The sequence below is a fragment of the Chelmon rostratus genome, chromosome 15 (assembly GCF_017976325.1).
Source record: "Chelmon rostratus isolate fCheRos1 chromosome 15, fCheRos1.pri, whole genome shotgun sequence".
NCBI lineage: Eukaryota > Metazoa > Chordata > Actinopteri > Chaetodontiformes > Chaetodontidae > Chelmon > Chelmon rostratus.
In genome coordinates this window covers 13,607,418-13,626,301 of record NC_055672.1, presented here as the reverse complement: position 1 = coordinate 13,626,301, position 18,884 = coordinate 13,607,418, and the positions used below count along the sequence as shown (strand labels likewise).

The following is an 18,884-nucleotide window of genomic DNA, read 5'->3' as shown; positions in this document are numbered from 1 at the left end:
ACCAACGCTGTAGAGAAGTGCGCCGTCAGCAAAGCTCTATACATGTTGAAACACTGATACAGAAGTAGTGCAGCATACTGGACAGTGATAACCCTACTCATGAGTCATAATTCAGCTTTTAGGAAATTTTGCCATATTCACTTAAATTTTCCTTGAATTGTATAGTTAGCTTTGCTTTGCTCAATTGTAGGAGGTGTATGTGGCTATGTAGCAGCTCCACTCAAATGTAGTTAAATACATTTCCAAAGAGGGACGGATGACATTTCTGTATTCTTTGTAGTAGTATGTTTCGAACGCACTTCATGGCTTTACTTGGCAGCAGAGAGATGCAACAAAAGGCACCTGACTGTACTTAAACTGGGACGATCATGATCTGCCACTGGGATGCCTCTCCATTCATAAAGGTGCAACCTGTAAAACTTCCAATCTGAATTTTGTATTACTTGCGATAACTCTTTTGCAAGAATTAACGCTTGGATGAGTCCACAGTATTAAACCCACGGTGTTGGAGAAGCTGCATTTTCCTACCGCAGCTGCTTCTTTATCCAACAGACCCTCTGCTAAACTGGGCTAATCCAACAGTTTAATTTACAAACTGCATGATGGATCAGAGTAGGAAAATATAAAAAACCTCCCAAAACCGTTTCACTTAAAAGAATTTGCCTTTTGCAGAATCGCCTGCATACAAGGTAAAATATAAGGGGAATCAGGGACTCTGACTGTTCACTGGCACATACCATGCAACCACTCTCAGGGCCTTCTACACCTCTCCTGTGTGCCCCACTCTTTCATGTCTCTGTCAAAGCTCAACTAGCTTTCAAGGGCAAAACTGATGCCTTAAATAATGAAAGAGGAACTGATAGTTTGATGAACGCGAACAGAAAATCCTAATTAATCCTTTTCTCAACTGTCACGTCAGATAAAGAGACAAAGCAGAGAATTAACCCTGATTATTTGCTGCATCTTAGAGGTGCAGCAGTCGATGTGCACAGCGGGCGACAGCTTCATGTATCCAATTAATCAATTCATTTCATGCTAATTAACGATCTGAAAAAAATCATAGCCTCCTGTACAACGAAATCCAGCTGAGAGAGGAAAGCAATCCAGGGAGGCTTTCTGTGCAGCAGAAGTGATAATTACACAGTTTTATGTATCCCTGGTTGGTACTAATAGAGACATACAGTCAGAAGGAGGGAGGGTTTAAAACTCAATCCAAGGTTTGGTAAATAGATAACGGCATCCTCAGGTAGACTGTGTTTCCTGGAGGAAAAATATGCTGTCCTATCTGAAATCTGGCTCTAAACTACAGTATGTCTACACCAACCCGATGCAGCGCAGACTGTGTACTAAGCCTGCTCCAAGTTACCCATCCACTTTATCCTGGATATAAGAGGGGATGGAAACAGGCCCGATGACATTGCAGACTGCTGTGCAACGTAAAGCACAAACAGGAGCTAAAGTGATACTTCAACTCACGGCCCCATCTTGCTGAGACTGAGGCTGTCTGCTCAACAGGAACAGAAATACATAATTATATGTACCCACACTAAGAATATTATGGCAGCCATACTGTACGTACACCCAAAATAACACTCGCTGATATTTTTAGTGAAGGGCCAGCTTAGGGCAACAGAAGCAGACGAGCACAAGTGTACACTCACACACACTGATGAGCGCACGCGCACGCGCGCACACACACACACACACACACACACACACACACACACACACTCACATACACACACACACACACACACACACTAATTGACATAATGCAGTCTTAAGCCTTACCTTAGCCTTAACCTTATTGTAACCTTAAAACCAAGTCTTGACCCTCAAATAGTCCTTTGAAGTTGTGCAGACCAGCCACAATGCTGGTTTAAAACTGATTGGTCCTCACAAAGATAGCCATACAAGCCCCCCCCCAACACACACACACACAGAGCTTGGTTACTTTGTATAGATTCGGTTAGTTGTCTGTTATTATTACGCTCACCATGAGGATTACAGCCTCCAGGGATCATTGGGAATTTTGGGGCAAGGCAAAGCCACCGCCTGTGTGTAGTATAGGTGGGGGCGTATACATTCACAGTATGGACGCCTATGTGTGTGTGTTTGGGTGGGTGCTGGGGTCCAGCTGACGGAGGGAAGAGGTCTGTCTGACTGGCTGGATTAGAGACAGAGCCTGGCAGGCAGATCATTACCTCACTGCAGTCTTAAATCTAAATTAACCAGGACTTAACTCTCGTACAAGACCTCTAATCTGCTCCACAGGGAAAGTACTGTTCACAGGCACATGGAGGCCCGCAGGAACTAAAAACAGCACAAGCCAACTTCATTGCTGAGGAACAGTGTGAAGCCTGGTCATTTGTAAGTGAGCAAACCAAGCACAGTTAGTTTGTTTGAAAGAAACAGCGAGAAATGAGACAGATGCCAGATTTCAAGCATTGCAGCAGTCAAAGCTGATGCATGGGATGTCACACTCTACTACGGTAATTAAAACTAAAGAAGAGTCACATGTATCCTTATGTTGTTATTATTTAAGTCCTTTCATTTTTACATCCAGATCAAATTAAACTCTTAACATATTCTCAATTCTGTTGCTTGGTTGGTCCAGACTGAAATTACCATCAGGCTAAACTATACTTTGCTAATACAGATATTAGCAAGCTAACAAGTTAAAATATGGTGAACATGATAAACATCCTCTGGGTATTCATTGTCATAGTTTATCTGGTTTCAGCATAAGCAATTTTAAAATCGGTATTAGCTGATATCTGTTAATACACAAATTATGTCTTCTTCTGAATTAACCAATTTGGACCAATCCAAAAATCAACCCTGATATCTTTTATAGGTTATAATGGCGACATATGAGATATGAGCTTAAAAAATAGCTTCATATTTGTGGTAATATTTATTATCATCAACTCAGCTTGGCCATTTTTAAAGGTGGTTTGACATTCTGGGAAATATTGCTAATTTGCTTTGAGATTGATGTCTCTATTATGTGCTGACTCAATACGTAGCTGCAGCCAGCAGCCAGTTAGCCTAGCTTAGCACAAAGACCGGAAACAGGGGGAAAGAGCTAGTGCGGCTCTGTCCAAACACCTTGTTTTAATTTGTACAAAACATAGTGTGAAAACATCAATTTGCTGTTTAACACTGGTTTATATGACTCAAGCAAGTTGTGTCTCCTAGCCAAGAAATAATGTGGCCTGTAAAATGATGAAGTGTCATTTTTACACTTTGGTTTTCACTCTGTTTTCAGTCTTTATGCTAAACTGGTTGCTGGCTTTAGCTACATATTTACCATATTGAAATGAGAGTGGTGTCAATCTTCTCATCTATCATGTTAATACAGTATCAACTCACATGGCAGGTTTACATATAAAACTCAGCTACACGAAATAAAAAGACGCAGAGTTGCACTTTTCCCCTTGAGACTGCACCAAAGACCTATTTTTCTTTCATATAGAGCCAAATTCTGTGTTTATATTTTTACTGTGAGTACACTTATGAGACTTTTTATGTGGGTATTATTAACATGCTGTAATCGTGATTAAGACCACAATAATGAGGATTGAAAGACTTAAAACTAAGCTGTAATGGCATAAAAATAACTCCATCACTTCCACTAATGCATCACAGTTCCACTAACAAAAAGACCAATATACATTGACACAGCAGTTCAGATTCTCATAATCTACACGTCATCGAAGCTTTAGCATCCCTGATCCATCATGTTGTCCAGATTGTGAGAACTGTACTATACCATTGAATGTTTATCTAACCTTTGGCCCAGTGATACACAAAGTCCAGTGCAGCATTGCAGAAAGGGCTGAAATTAAGCCCCAAATGGGTGAGACAGAGAGAGAGAGAGAGCAGAGTACTGCCGTCTTAATGGCATTAATGCAAACCGCATTAATGTGCTTATGGTCTTAGCTAAATGTCCCAGTTGTGCGCAAAAAGCTCAGTCTCATGCCATGATTTATCAGTTTGTAGTGCTGCTACTTTTAATTCACTCACAACATAGTGGCAGAAAATGCACAGCCCATGCATGTGACCTATCCAGTGAATTAAATACCAGACAAATCAAATAACTTCATCACATTGAAGCAAAAACAAAATGCAATGCCCAAAATAAATATCTTACGATTGCCAAATTTCAAGTTTCTCAAGGCACATATCACCGTATTGCCTATCTCTACTTTGTAAATATGGTCCCTGTATGGAGGAGGGATCCCTCTGCTCCTGTGTTTCCTCAGGTTTTTGCCTTTTTTCCTCATTCTTTCTGAAATCTACAAAAAATGAAATGTTAATCGAAATGTAGCATGATTTTATTTCTGTATCTGACTGTCACAGTTACCAGTGAAGCGGGCTAAAGTCATGATGCTGCAAACTATTAAACTGCCTGCCAGGTCCTTTTGTCCTACATAGCGAGTTGTTCAGGTCAAATTCAAGCAGCAGCTGCACATACTCTACACATAAAACCTCATTGTCCTTTATTTTTTAAAGCTTTCGCTCACTCATGATAACAAGACAGCCAACAGAGCTGTTTGATCCCACAGTCCTCGGCAGCGATCACACCGCCCTCCCATCTCTTCGTCATATATTCCAACCTTCCAGCAGAAAACAGAGAGAGAGAGAGAGACAGAGAGGAGCACTGGCCTGAAAGGATGCACTTTTAGCCAGAAGCCATGCTGTCTTCAATACATGTGTGAATTAAACATGTATGGCGCCCTTAGACAGCTATTCAGAGATGCTCTATGTGAGGCTGTTTAGAATAAAGAAGATGCTCGGTGCAGTGTTCATGCAGTGAGCTGCGTCTCTCTGGCATCATCTCTGGCTTCGACTGAAAAGATGCAGCCAGGCGGGAGGAAAGAATCAAAAAAGAAAAAAAGAATCAAAAGTCGCAACTTCTGACATTTAACTCTTAACACAAGGCACTAACAAAGAGCTGTGCTGTGTGCAGCTTTATGCCAAATCAAATGATCCTCGCACACAATGACTAATCTAAAATAACCTAAATTCTGTGTCTAAACGACAGTTTGTTGAGGCCAGATTAAGATTACAGATTAGTATTTTAGCTCTGATTAAAATACAAGGAAAGATTTGCCCATCCGTGCTGGTGGAATATAGAAACACTTTCTTTGCACACGATGATCAAACCTTGTTGACCAAACTATCAGATGCAGATATCCTGATTTACAACTTTTCAACTGTTTCATTTGCTCAACACATATTTACATCTCTGTCTTTCAGTTTACTTGCTGTCTTTGACATTTAACTTCCATCACTCATCACTGACATACACTGGAAGTAGAAATGATCACACACATACTCACACACAGTCGTACAAAGGGTGGGTACAAACCTGGCAGCGATGTGGCTGTAAAACAACCCTGAGTCACTGACACTCTGAGGGAGGCAGTAACGAAGCACTTGGAGCCGATGTATGTCCATTTTGGTAAACGGGAAGACGACAACAGCGGCAGCCGCGGTCTAAGACCAAAAGTCCCTCTTGTGCTGCTCCGCTACCTCAAAACTGTAACTCATTAAAAGCAGTTTAATCCTCCTGCTGAAAGCCTGCCACAGAAATGACAAAACACGAGCGCCGGCTGCACAACTGACCAAAGACATCCACTTAAAAATGGATTGAGATTAAAAAACGTCCCTCAGGTTTGAATTCTTGCACTGCTGCATCCACTATGATCCATCCAGCAACAAAGAGATGACTGACGGACAGACTGGCAGAGATGAAGTCATTGACCAGCCTGTTGTCTGACCGCATAACAGATGAGCGTGTGTGTGTGTATGTGTGTGTGTGTGTCACTGAACCTCTGTGCCATTGTCACACTGTTAACCCAAGGGAGATTACCTCATATCCGTCTCAACCAGCTTCTACCCCCCATCCACACACACTAATGTTGTGAGTGTGTGTGTGTGTGTGGGTGTGCATGGGGGTGGGGGTGTTATTGGGGTTTTCTGCTGTTACCCCCCCTCTCGACTCCAGCCTGCCGTTGCCATAGCCACCCAGTATTAAGCACAGCCTACATTAACAACCAGCGGTCCATACTGTGGTCAGCTCCTATTGATTGGCCCTCTACCTCAGAGGACACATGTAGCTGGTGAACACACACCAACATGTTCAACACACACTAACTGGAAGAGATGTGCGTGCTGAAAGTCCATTAACATCCACCGAGTAATTGACTAACTAACGCTCAATCTCAATTTGACGTACAGGAGGGGCGTTTTGGAAGTCATCAGATTTATCGCTGGCTGGAGGGACTTTGTCCAGACTGTAGTCCACGTGAATTGAAGCTAGAGCTGGACCAATAAATTGGCCTACATGAGCTTATTGCTGATATAATAATATTGATGTATGCAGCGTGTCAATTACATAGTTTGTCCTGAGAGCACTGACAAGTTTATTTCTAGCCGTGCTAGCGGCGCAGCTCTGTCGTCGCTCAGTCCACCTCTTTGGTCCAGACTAAAATATCTCTGTAGCTACTGGATGGATAAAATTATGCCACGAAAATGTATGATTCCCAGACGATATATCCTACTGACATTGGTGATCCCCTGACTTTTCCTATAGTGCCACCATGAGGTTCAAATTTGTGGCTTTGTGACAAAACCTCTCAACAATTATTAGATGGATTGTGATGAAATTTGGCACAGATATCCATGTGGCCCTCAGGATGATGTGTTTGGATGATTTGGTGATCATCTATCACCGCCATCAGATCAATTTCATTTTCTGAGAGTCATGACTAAATACTAAAATAATGACATCCCCATCGGCCTCCGCTGTACTTTGTGTTTAGCGCTAATTAGCAAAAGTTGGCATGATAACACTCTAAACTGAGGTTGAGGTAAACATTAAGCCTGCTGAACATCAGCGTGTTATCATTGCCATTGTGAGCATGCTAGCATGCTTAAGATAGCATTTAGCTAAGTACAGCGTCACAGAGCCTTCTGACGCGGCTGTCGATTTTTAGTCTTGTCCTGGTCAAATTTTGGTCATAATCCTTAAAATTCTTCTTATTGAAAATGTGTGTTTATGTAAAAAAAAAACCAAACCAAAACAAAAAACCCCCCAAACAAATAGACCAAAATTGGTTGATTGAATTTGATTTTTTAAACTCTTCAATATTGTTATCGGTGCCATCTTAAAAAATGTAGTATAGGTTGGGCTATGAGCAAAACAACCCTTTAATTTTACAAAACATACAATAAATACACCAATCAAGAGCAAGACACATGCTCTCTCTCTCTCTCTCTCTCTCACACACACACACACACACAGTCCCAGGACTGACAGCACTCCAGCGTGAGGATGACAGAATATTACTCTTTGACCTTTGACCTCTCCGGTTCACTGGTCTCCACTCTAACAGCTGACCTCATATGCCGCTGTGACAGCCAACAACAGAGAGTCACACTGCCACGGGGCCTGACAGGGCGCTCTGCTGCAGGAAAATGCCACACGTGATTGGTTAAACGAGGGTCACAGTCAACAGTGATTGGCTGAACAGGAGCGCCAGTCGGGAGTGATTTGTTTTTAAGAGGCCTCACAGTTACGCCTGCGCCAAGCAGAATTGCCTTTGAGTCGTCTGTGGCCCCGAGTGGCTGGCTGGACTGCAGGACATCTGTGTGGCAGGCCGGGCAAATGTTAACAAGCTCGATCTGTGACAGACGAGGCCCTGTCGTGCCCCGAGGAGGGACGACGCTGCCTGCTCACCAACATTTAGAAAATAATAACAGGCAATGCTAAACTGCTGCAGGGCAAGCGATCACACTGAGAATCAAACCTGTGATAACGTGAATGTCATTCCACTGTTTTATCTAGCATATTAGAGATATATACAACCACAATACAATATTAGAAGTAGCATATTTGAAACTCATTGCTGATGGACGTGCTGATAGGAGCCCCGTTCTGGGGAATGAGAACAGCCCCTGATGCTGCTGTGAGCAACCACTGCCATCAAGACACATTCAAACAGGCCTTCAGATGTCCACCTGTGACAGATTATACACAATTCATTCAGATCAATTAATCACAAAGCATGTAATTAATTAGATTATTTGAAAGCCCTGGTCCTGCCCTTCAATTGTGTTATGCCTTCAGTGCTAAAGGGCACTAATTTAGTTTGTTCATACATGCATATCTGTCATAAAGAAAAGCTCAATCTGTGTGTGATTCCATCATTTCAAGTCCTCAATACAAAGATGCACTGCAGAAAGTCTTATTGACAAGTGTGTCAATAATAAATGCAGATATGATGCTGGGCAAATAGAGCCAGTTATTGTTTATTGTAATCAGCCAGAACAGTCAAAGCTGTGATGCAACCTTTATGACCGAAGACTCATCTAATCACAACATTAGTTTTATACTGATTTACAGAATCAATATATCGAATGAGACTGAAGGATGAAAGCTTGATTAGGAGTCACTGTCTTAATATAAGGGATCATTTGGTGAGATCACATCAATAGCAAGCAGCAGCGAAGCCTCCCAGAGTGAAATCAGCATATTGACGCCCATGATGACATCACTTATTCATCACACACCTCTGTACATGCCAGTTGGCCCTCAGGCTAATTGTCATGGACACGCATACAGTACAATATGGATGGCAACCCCCATTTCTACACAACCCCTCCCCCACCCTTCCTTCTCCTCCGCCTCACTCCACCTTCCTCAGCGCTCTCCAGCCTGCGTCCTGTCACTAATCCTGATCCTTAAAGGGAAACGCCGCTTCCATTTGGAGGAAAATACTTACGGATGATACACAGACGAACGCACAGTGGGTACAAAACGATAAAAGCAATATAAGCCTGTACATATTTGATACATTTCTGTGATTTCCCAGTCAGTGTGGAGTTATATAATCCTGTATTTTTTTTGTATTTAGTGTCATGAAGTGGGACATGTACTGTGACTGATGTGCTGAAATGTTCAGGGTCAGAAAGGGGAGAACCGACAGCTGAAAGTGAAGAATTGGTTGGTTGAAGTTTAGATGAAGAGTTGAGAAAAGTTTGCTTTCAGGAAACTTTAGCTTTAAGATAATGTTTTCTGCAATATTTCCACATTTTTGGACAAAAAAACTTTAGAAATTATGTATTATTTTAGTTTCGTTTTGCAATATTACGACGTGAATGAGCATGCCAGTGTGAGCAGCATCTCACCTTGTAATAAATAATGAACGCACTGTGAGAAGGAGCTTTTCCTGCTGATGCACTGTACTTTACAGTAGATTACTAGAGTGCATGCAGTCAAGCGTAAACCTCTGATGTTATCTCCTCTGCCCCACTCGGCTCCACATCTGTATTTGAGCTTCAACAAATCACCACGTGCCGCTGTAATCTGCCAAGGCCATATTATATAGAGACCCCTCTATCCTTGTGTCATCTGGCTTTTGATAGTCCCACTCATTCAGGCATTCGGAGATTGGCGCTCTCTATCCCTGTCTTCCTGTCTTTCTTTCTCACACATGCAACGAGTCAGATGGGATCCATCCTGTGAGCGACAGAGAGCAGCTGAGTGCACACACTGACAGACAGCGAGGAACTCATTCCTTCTTCCCAGGAAAAAGACTGAACCAATGAAAGATATGCTTAAAGGGTAACCAATCAGGCTTCTCTGCTAACAGCTGGCTCCAGAGAAAACACAGACAGAGGGGTGGAAAGAAGAGGACCTAGGAGAGAAAGTCAGCAGCTCCTAGAGGAGATTTGCCTCTCCCGTTTTCCCTCGATTTCTCTCCAACTCACGCCAGTCGCAGTTTTCAACAGGGCTGGAACGGATGACACAGAAAGAAATACAGGTTTCCTTGCACACAAGCAACCCTGAAAACGCTGTTTGAAGAACCAAACAGATTCTGTGGTTTGAAAGCTGAGCTGGGCAGAAGACAAGAGAGAGAAGAAGCAACGCTCCAAAGCCAGTTCTACTTTAACTCACACGTCTCCACAAGCACAGAAAAACCAAAAGACCCAGAGAAAGAGGGGATGACGAGGAGTCGACTTACCCGAAATCGTCCAGGGAATACATGTCGCTGGAGAAGACAGTCCAGTCCTCCGGCAAAGGATGAAAGGAGGTATAAAGGGGAGAGATTATGGAGGAGAGGGGGAAGTGTCAGCCTGAGAGGAGAGAGCGGGACACATGCTGAAGCAAACTCAACATTTTCCCTTCCTCACATCCTCTGAAAGTGTTTTTTTTTTAAATCCAATACGCCAACAGAGCAGACAGAAGACTGAAAGAGAGAGAGAGAGAGAGAGTGGGAGGGAAGGAGTGAGGGAGATGAGGAGTGTTGCAACAGAGTAAGGGAATGCAGGAGAGAGAGAGAGAAGATCATGTGACCGGTGCAGACCAGTCACCTCTCTCCGCTCTGAGGATTGGAGTGCCGTCTTTCAACCTCCAAGGAATCATTTCCACTGGATGGAAATTACATGTTGGGCTGTATAGGAAACAGGAGTGCTTTTACGACCCGGCTTTCTATGGCGTGGAAAGTTCAGAAAAACTAGAGCGATGCTTTAAATAGATTCCACAGTAACTGAATTTTAAAAGAAGCGTGTAAGCCATAACCCTTAATCATCAATTAACAACAGAGTGTGAGTAAACACAGCAACATAGCAGTTCATGCATCCTGCTCGGCTTTCATGACAGGACGCAGCAAGAGAGCTCGCTGCGGGAACAGATGCAATGATTAGTTTTATACTCTGGCAACAAAGGGTTTCACTCATCAAGTGTAACGTTCGCGGTTTCCTTGTGGTTTTATCAGAATTTGGCCTCAACCAGTGGTCCATCTGGCTGAAACAAACTTAGACTATTAAGCTTCTTTGCCACAGCGTGCCGAGGTGTGGGAAACAAACAAAGAGCAATCTAGTCCACTAAAAGATTAGGAGGCTTTGTGGGTTTAGAAAATAGTAAGAAACATGCAACAGACTCTAAAGGTCAGATAATCTCCTTTTCCAAAACAGGGCTCGTATGAAATAGGCCACAGGAATATGTGTCCAAAATTAGTGGCTGGTGAAGCTAATGCATGTATATGGCAATGCATATCCAAATTGTGACTCTGTACTTCAGCACATACACAACAGGGTAAAAATGGAGTTAAACTGTAGGTTGCTGTGGAGTGTAGAGAGACAGAAGAAATGCCTCGTTTAGCTGTAAAGACTTTTCACAGTATGTGGTGGGATCATTTGACACGTTTGACCTCCATCGAGCCAGAAGGACACATGACGCTGATTCATCATCAAGTCTCAAACAACACACTGCTTGTATGTGATATGACAGGAAACGACCGGCTTACAGTATGAGGAGTAAATGTTTAGCAGTTTGTGGGGTTTAGAGTACGTATAGCATATGGTGCACGATAAGTACAGATCAGAAAATGAAAAGAGAGACAGAGGAAGATCACATGGGGATTACATGATATCTGCGCTTACTCTACAGAAAAACAGTGCTCAGCAAATGACATAGAGACCATAAAGCAACGTCTCTTTGTGACCCATTATCACTGCTTCAGTATGTCTGTAGATTATAACCACCTGCGGCCTAAAGAGGGCAAAGCAGCCAGTAAGAACAGAGGATTTTTGATGAATAAAAACAAAACATTGAGTAGGATAAGTTTAAATCATCCTGCAACCTCTTAGATTTGCTTTGTGACCCCATAGGGAGAGATCTGAGCTAGAAAAATATGCAAATATGAATTCTGTACTCTCCCTATAATGAGGCGGCCACAGACTAATACAATTCTACACAATGCAATGTGCACTTCACTGATCAATTACTGCTGACACCTACAGGAGGTGGAGAAAACAGCTTCAACACCTCTTCACAAAAGACTCAAGAAGCTAGATCCCAGAAGAACCATCACAACAAAAGGAGAGTCCTCTCAGAGTGCAGCTCACGTAGCAGTCTTTATCAGCTGCCTGTGACTGTTGCTTAATCCACTGTTTGTCTTTGTAAAGGCACTTTGTGTTTGGCATGTGTTGGTTTCATTTCCCCTTGAAATACTTTCTTTTTTCCCCAACGCACCTGCAGATAATTTGGCCCATTCTAAGGTTTGTTAACTGTCTCATTTGGCTTTAAACAAGGCTAAGACTATGTCCACACTAATAAATACGTTTTCATTTTAAAACAGCATTTTACAACAAAAACGATGTCCGTCCACATGAGCGTTTTAGCACCATTTCTAAAATAACCTTAGTTCATACTAACACACCTGAAAAGGCACATCACATGATCATTCAGGTACAGTGGGCACATGTGTATTGAATAACAGCAATGGTGAACAGTGAAAGCAGAGATTTCTTTGCTTGGACCACCCGTTGACGAGGTGGAATTGGTACTGAAACAAACACCTGAGCATAAGGTGGCCAAGGTGGCAGCCAGTGCTGACTAAACACAATCAGATATAATGTTTACAATCCAGGTCCATCATCTTACTTTAGCGTATTAGCCTGCTAACACTTGCTGCACCACAACCGAGGCTGTTGTTAGTTTTGCAGGCATTTGTTCATAATCCAAAGTATTGGACAAATAAGATTTTCACCTGATAGTTGCACTGGATGAAAAGTTATTACAAGAGGGGGACGTGAGTGTGTGCCAGATCTCACGCCAATTCATTAAAGTGACATATTCCACTCTAAACCACTAATGCCAACCTCATGGTGGCATCAGAAGAAATCCAATTTTCTTCACTCCATTATTTCCATATTTCACTCCATATCCAGTTTACACACACACACACACACACACACACACACACACACACACACACACTCTCCCATTGTGAGGGGAGATGTGAGACAAATGGGGTCGCCACTCTTGACATATGAGTGTTTGCACAAAATTTCATGGATATCCATCCAACATTTGTTGAGATATATTTCAGCCTGGTGCAGGGGAAGGGTCTCCAGCCCAGTGTAACTGTGATTTAGTCACTTTTGAGTTAAAAGTCCTTTTCCTTTCCCCCCCGTTCTCCCTGAAAGGCTGGAGTGAAACTATACATCATCCCCATGAATGAAACCCTGGAGAATGTGAGTGTTGTGGCTGTAGGCGGTGATGCTGCTCTCACGTGGCGCTGCTCCCCGATCAGCTCGGAGGGCAGCGGCAGCCTGCAGTAAGATGCATAACTCAGCGTTTTACCTTCCGCTGGCTGCGCTCGCTCACTCTACCTTTCCGACGATGAGTCACCACAACATGCGCTGCACAAATCATCCTGCATTAAAAGCAATCGACGGATGCCTCGCTTTTTGCCTGCTTCCCCGGCTTCTCTCACAGCACACACTGCTAACACAGACTTACCCCAACCGCAACCATAACCACTACTTGCCTAACCCTAACACTTACCCTCACCTTAACCTAAACCTGACCTTAACCCCAGTCTTCACCCTAAAACTGAATGATTTAACTACATGGGGACATGTGTTTTGTCCCCACAAAGGAGAGAGTCCCTGCAATGTGACTGTGCAAACAGATTTATGTCTCCACAACGTGAGTAATACATGTCCACACACACACACACACACACGCACACACATACACACACACAAAGACATGATAGCAGCCAGTCTGACAAGGAGAACAGAGAGGGAGCATCGCATAATGAATCCACTACTGTTACCGGACTAAAAATAGCTCAGCTACAATCACAAATGTGCGTGCACACACACACACACACACACACTTGCTAGTATGTGCACTGACATGGTTGTGCACATGCCTAAATGCACGCACCCCCTTACATAAATGCAGAAATGGGAGCGGTGATGCTGAACAAATGACCACTGAATTAAATCTTCTTTTTCTTTACTCTGCAGGTCTTTGTGGGGATTTAAGAATTCCCTTTTGGGCTTGAGTCAAAGAGCAGATCTGCCTCTGGCAAAAACAAACACACAGGATGGGACACAAGCAGCTTTACAGAAAAGAGGAAACGGCGTGTTCATCCAACTGGAGTGGAAGATATGAATCTTACATGTTTACTGTCTGACAGCGAAACAGTTCAGCTACTGGCTTTGAGTTGTGTGGGGTTACAGGAAAGGGAGGAATTATTTGGATCAGGATGTGTAGCAAAAAAAGAAAAACAGTAACACAAGAGATCCAGATGTGAGAGCACGAAAGACTTTCTCTTTTTACCATCTCTGTCTTACTCCCTTTCTCTGTCTGCCTCTTCTTCTCCAAGGGGAGTAACACCACAACTACACACCCAGACAGTCACACTCACACACATGCAGACAGACACTGGTAGCTACAGTAAAAGTAGAGAGAGTGCACCGTATCTGAGGAGAGCTGTCAGAGTAAATCTGAAGCCATAAAAAAGAATGGTGCAGGCGGCAGCTACGGAGACTCGGAGGAGTCAAACTAAAGGCAGCAGGGGGAAAATATAAAAGGACTGTTTCATAAATAGATCAGAAACACTGAGAGGCTGCTGCTGGAGAAGATTTGGGAGGCAACACATTTGGCATACCAACCAGGAGCAGGGACGGGCTCGACATACCATCCACGGCCTCGGATATAGAAAGAGGATTTTAACATGAGACACACTCTCTATAGGCTGGTGGTGTGCATGTGTGGATCCGTCATGGCGTTATGTAGGTGTGTGTATGTGAGGAGGGGGTGGGGGTGTGGGTGGGGGTCTGATAACCTGCCTGGCAACCACCAGAATAAACACCCTCCTCCTGCTGAGATGGTTACATGCGCCCTCACTTATCCTATTTCCCACCCCTGCAGCCACTCAGGCTGGCGTTTTATTCCTCCAGCATCGTATCGCTTGTGTGCAGAAATACATGATGCTGTCGTTTCCATGACAACATTAGCCTGGCTTAAGTCCTGCATTGGAGACACTGGGCGGGTCCGGCGATGACAATAGAGGGCTAATAGAGGAGAAAACTGATATAAATGATTCTCCGTGTGTATCAGGGCTGTAAAGCGAATAGTAAAGGACGCCTATATGGTGCTGAGGCCCGGTGGGTGGGCCCCTGGATGCCCGTGTCTCTACGAGGACAAAAATGAGCCGTAAAGATAACTGAGATGCTGTGATTCTTCACATTATTAGCTGTCGTGTATTCTCATCAGATAAATGTTTAAATGCAGATGCAGGCTGAAGGGAAGTGGCTGAGTGTCGGAGCGCATCTGTCATGACGCGTCAAACAGAGCGCATGGTGCTGGCCGCCGCTTACCTCATTCTCTCGTCTTTTATTCAGCCGGAGATGATGGCACTGGCGGGGCTGAAGAGCAGGACCCCCGGTCCACTTATTTTTCTGTATATACAGTCTGGGAGGCTTGAATCGGAGTCCACCGCGTGCCTCTCGTGCGCGTCTGTAGAGCTCTCACGGGCTGACGATGAGTCGTGTTGCAGAGACGCTAAGCGAGAGCACGAGCGTTGTCTCCCATCCGCTTTGTGCTCCGTTGTCTCTGCTCTCCGCACGCGCCGCCGCTTATCCTTAAATCCATGTTCAGCCGGGGCTCACGCTCGGTACAAGACGGTGAACGGTGGTCGTCGGCCGCCGCCTCCCTCATGCCATATTTTCTTCCCATTCGGAGTGTTTTGGTGAGGTGGAGAGATTTGGGGGAAAATGCTGATACTGCGTGAGAGGGAGGAGGGGAGGGTAGGGGGGGCGGCTCGATGCTGCCCACCTGCGGCGAAGACGCACACATGCAGCCCACTGACGCCCCCCCTGCTCCGCCCAGAGATGACTGAAACTGCTCCTGTGTGGTATGTTACTGGTCTTTAGAATGTTTAAGCGTGGTATCATGTTGTAGTAGCTTTAAGTTGCCCATATATTTTTTAATGATTATTTGGCCATTATAAAGAAATATAAGCATTGAAAGTGTATAAAAGTGCATTATTACATAACACTTGTCAAAAAGAAGATGTAAAATGAAGAAACATATTTCAAAAAAATCAAAGAAATCAGAGGTAAAATGTCATAAAGTGGAAAATATAAGACACAGCCTCATGGGAATTTCATGTTGCATTTACTTTCAGCCAAATGTAAATGTTCAATGGTATTCTGCAGCTCCAAGTGCTTAGTGGTAAGACAAATCATGTTACATTCACCCTGTAGAGTGTTTACTTTATATCACTGCTGTTAGAAGATTTCATTTTATTTTCCTGACAAGTCCAACCATCAAAACAACACGCCTCACATCAGCGGCACGCCTGAGCCTACTGAACCTGCTGAACCCCAATCAAAGAAATCTGGTTTATTCATGCACGTGTGTAATATCGGCTTGCTGCCAACCATAAGATGAAGGTGTGTGACATGCTACGTACGGTACAGTAGGCATATGGACAGTACGCAGCTCGGAAGGCTAAAAGCAGACATCATTGGTTCATGAAAAGCTACAGTAAGTGCTAAATGGCGACTCGCTTGTTCTTTTGTGCAGGTACATACACCTGCTGTATGTTTATCAGGCTGAAGCAGTGAGTTAGAGTAAAAAAAAACACCTGAAGAAGGTTCAGTTCAGTTAAATATCTTGCCATTGACTGATGGTGCACATCAGACTTAAACAGTTACAGTGTAATGGTCTCACCCTCCCCTTTCAACTGATCGGGGTGCAGTAAAATGCAGATAGATACAGATTTGAAAAGGCTTCACATCACTTAAGAAAACCCCAACACATGCTTGATTTCCATTTTCCTCGCTCATCAAGGCGAAGGCAAGATGCAACAACTCATTCCAAACCTCTGAAACAGCCTCAAATACTCTATATTCACCCACATCTTTGCTCATGTTTCAAGCCTCTCTGTATATTTACACATCTGCTAAGACTAAGCAGGGATTTATTGTAGGGAATAACTCGAAGGAACTGAAAGTTGGCAGTGAAGGAATTGACTCATGATCAATAAATAATATAAAAGGCTCCTTTTTTAGAACCTGGAAGCACAAAAAAACGGAGAACATGTTCAGATAAAGTTGTGGAAAATGGTTAAAATTCTAACTCTGAATCCAGATGGCATAAAAATTATTTCTCCAGACTCCCTCTGCTCCACAGTATTCTCCTTGCTGTATTAAATCATTATGTCCTCCAAATTCAGCATTAGCCCAGACTGAATATGTAGTTTTCATACACAGTTAGTGCAAATACACCTATTATGGCTGGACAACAGCTGTGTGTGTTTTAAACTGTGGTTCATATTCCTCTGCATGTTTAGATGTGTTTAGGGCTCGTTCTGATATGTCAGCGTTAATAACAGGGAGGAGTCCTGCTTCACTAGTGCTTTCCTGAGTTGTTAAATACAAAATAAAAGAAAGTTTAACAATTAGAAAATCACTATGTCCTTTCTTTCCGTACACAGTTTTTGTTCCAACGCTCTCCGATCTCCAGCGTGATGATGTTCAGTCGGGACCCTCTTCAGTCTGTTATCTGTGGCTGGAGTTTGCACAACACGAGAACAGTGAAAGCCAAACTGTACAGTCAGAAAGTCAGAGCCTTTGGTTCTGTTTCGTTTGATTTGTTTTGTCTCATGTCATTGGTGAGTTGGCTACAGTACAGTGTGAGAGAGAAAGAGATTTTTTTTGTACATGTAGTGTGAATAAAGAAAAGGAGAAATATTCAAGATTTTCTTGTTTTCAAGCAACCGCATATTACACCTCCAACGGTTCATCTCATTTGGGATCAGAGAGCAGATCAGGAATAGAAACCTCAGGTTCCTCTTCTGTCAATTCGCTTCAGTTCAGGCAGATCCGCTTTTGTTTTTAGCGTCTTGAGTTAATTTAAGTTTGGTTCGGTTCAGTTTAGTGCAGTTCAGTTCAGTTCAGTTCGCTTCAGCTGGGTTTCAGGCCCCCAGCAGCAGTGAGAAACCGACAGTATCTGTTTCTGTCTCGCTGCCTCAGACTATCCTCCATTGCATCACGCTCATGTCCTTCCCTCCAGTTGACACCAGGTAGCTGTCGTCGTACAGGAAGGTCACGTTGGTCACGTGACTGCTGTGGCCGCCGTAAACATGGCTGGGAGCCTGGAAAGAAAACACAGATAACTAACTTTCACATCCTTTTGCCTCTTTTAATCTCCTTCTTAACATCACTGAGACGTACGTGTTGCATGATAGCGTGCAGTGTCTTACCCTGAACTGTGAACAGGGATATGAAAATAGATGGACCTTCCCGAAGTCGTCTCCGGTAACCAGGAGGCTCTTATCATTGGTCCTGCAGACAGCGTTGATGTCGGTGCCGTCAGAGCCGTCGGGCCACAGGCCTGAGGAGCAGAGCGCAGGAAACGTCTACTGAACGGACATTAACACTCAAACACACACCTGAGGAGGGTGAGGGAAGGAGCCTTCACTTACCAAACACCTGGAAGCCCAGAGTGCAGGTGTAGGTGGCCCACTCGATATCTCTGGTGGTCTCCACGCTGACCACCTGTTTACACACTGATGGGATCCCTGAGAACACAAACACACACACACAAACCAAACACACATGATTTAGTATCATGGGTACTGCAGCTTCAACAAAACCAGCACCATGCCAGTGTTTGCGTGTTGTGAGTCCGTCACACTCGTGAGTCATTTTAACACATTTTTATAATAAGATCTCAGCACCGACTTCACAGCAAAAACGGTCTCTTGTCAACTCAAGCTTTGATTGGAATGTGTGTCCACGAACAGTTCATGTGTTGAATTAACTGCTACACGGTGACAGTTTGGTAGCACTTTCTAATAAGGACACATTCTTGAGTAATTAATGCAGGACTCATGATTTTTTAATGTGTGAATTAATGCTGTTAATGCATTATGAATTGCTGTTGCTCATCATTAAGAAATGATCAAGCCGCTCTGAGTTTATTATGCTTTATTATTATGCAGCAACGTGTATGCAGCAACAGCAACATCTGACGACTAGTTTGATAGAAACACTGTCAT

At 43.6% G+C, this 18,884-nt stretch overlaps 2 protein-coding genes across 7 annotated transcripts in view; both read right to left on the bottom strand.

The window, feature by feature from the left end:
- Positions 1-15,566, bottom strand: part of evla (Enah/Vasp-like a) — a 35,345-nt gene extending 19,779 nt beyond the window's left edge. For 2 of the 3 annotated variants that reach the window (XM_041953491.1, XM_041953488.1), the window contains exon 1: positions 10,038-10,258. In XM_041953491.1, the coding sequence (XP_041809425.1) occupies positions 10,038-10,060 (23 nt within the window). In that variant the 5' untranslated portion in view covers positions 10,061-10,258. Of the gene's footprint in view, positions 1-10,037; positions 10,259-15,195 lie in introns of those variants that run through there. The other variant, XM_041953490.1, reaches the window with a different exon arrangement.
- Positions 15,567-15,977: 411 nt separating this feature from the next.
- Positions 15,978-18,884, bottom strand: part of eml1 (EMAP like 1) — a 40,035-nt gene continuing 37,128 nt past the window's right edge. For all 4 annotated transcript variants that reach the window (XM_041953188.1, XM_041953189.1, XM_041953190.1 and 1 more), the window contains 3 exons: positions 18,309-18,404; positions 18,087-18,217; positions 15,978-17,978 (listed from right to left, as the gene is read on the bottom strand). In XM_041953188.1, the coding sequence (XP_041809122.1) occupies positions 17,853-17,978; positions 18,087-18,217; positions 18,309-18,404 (353 nt within the window). In that variant the 3' untranslated portion in view covers positions 15,978-17,852. The remainder of the gene's footprint in view (positions 17,979-18,086; positions 18,218-18,308; positions 18,405-18,884) is intronic.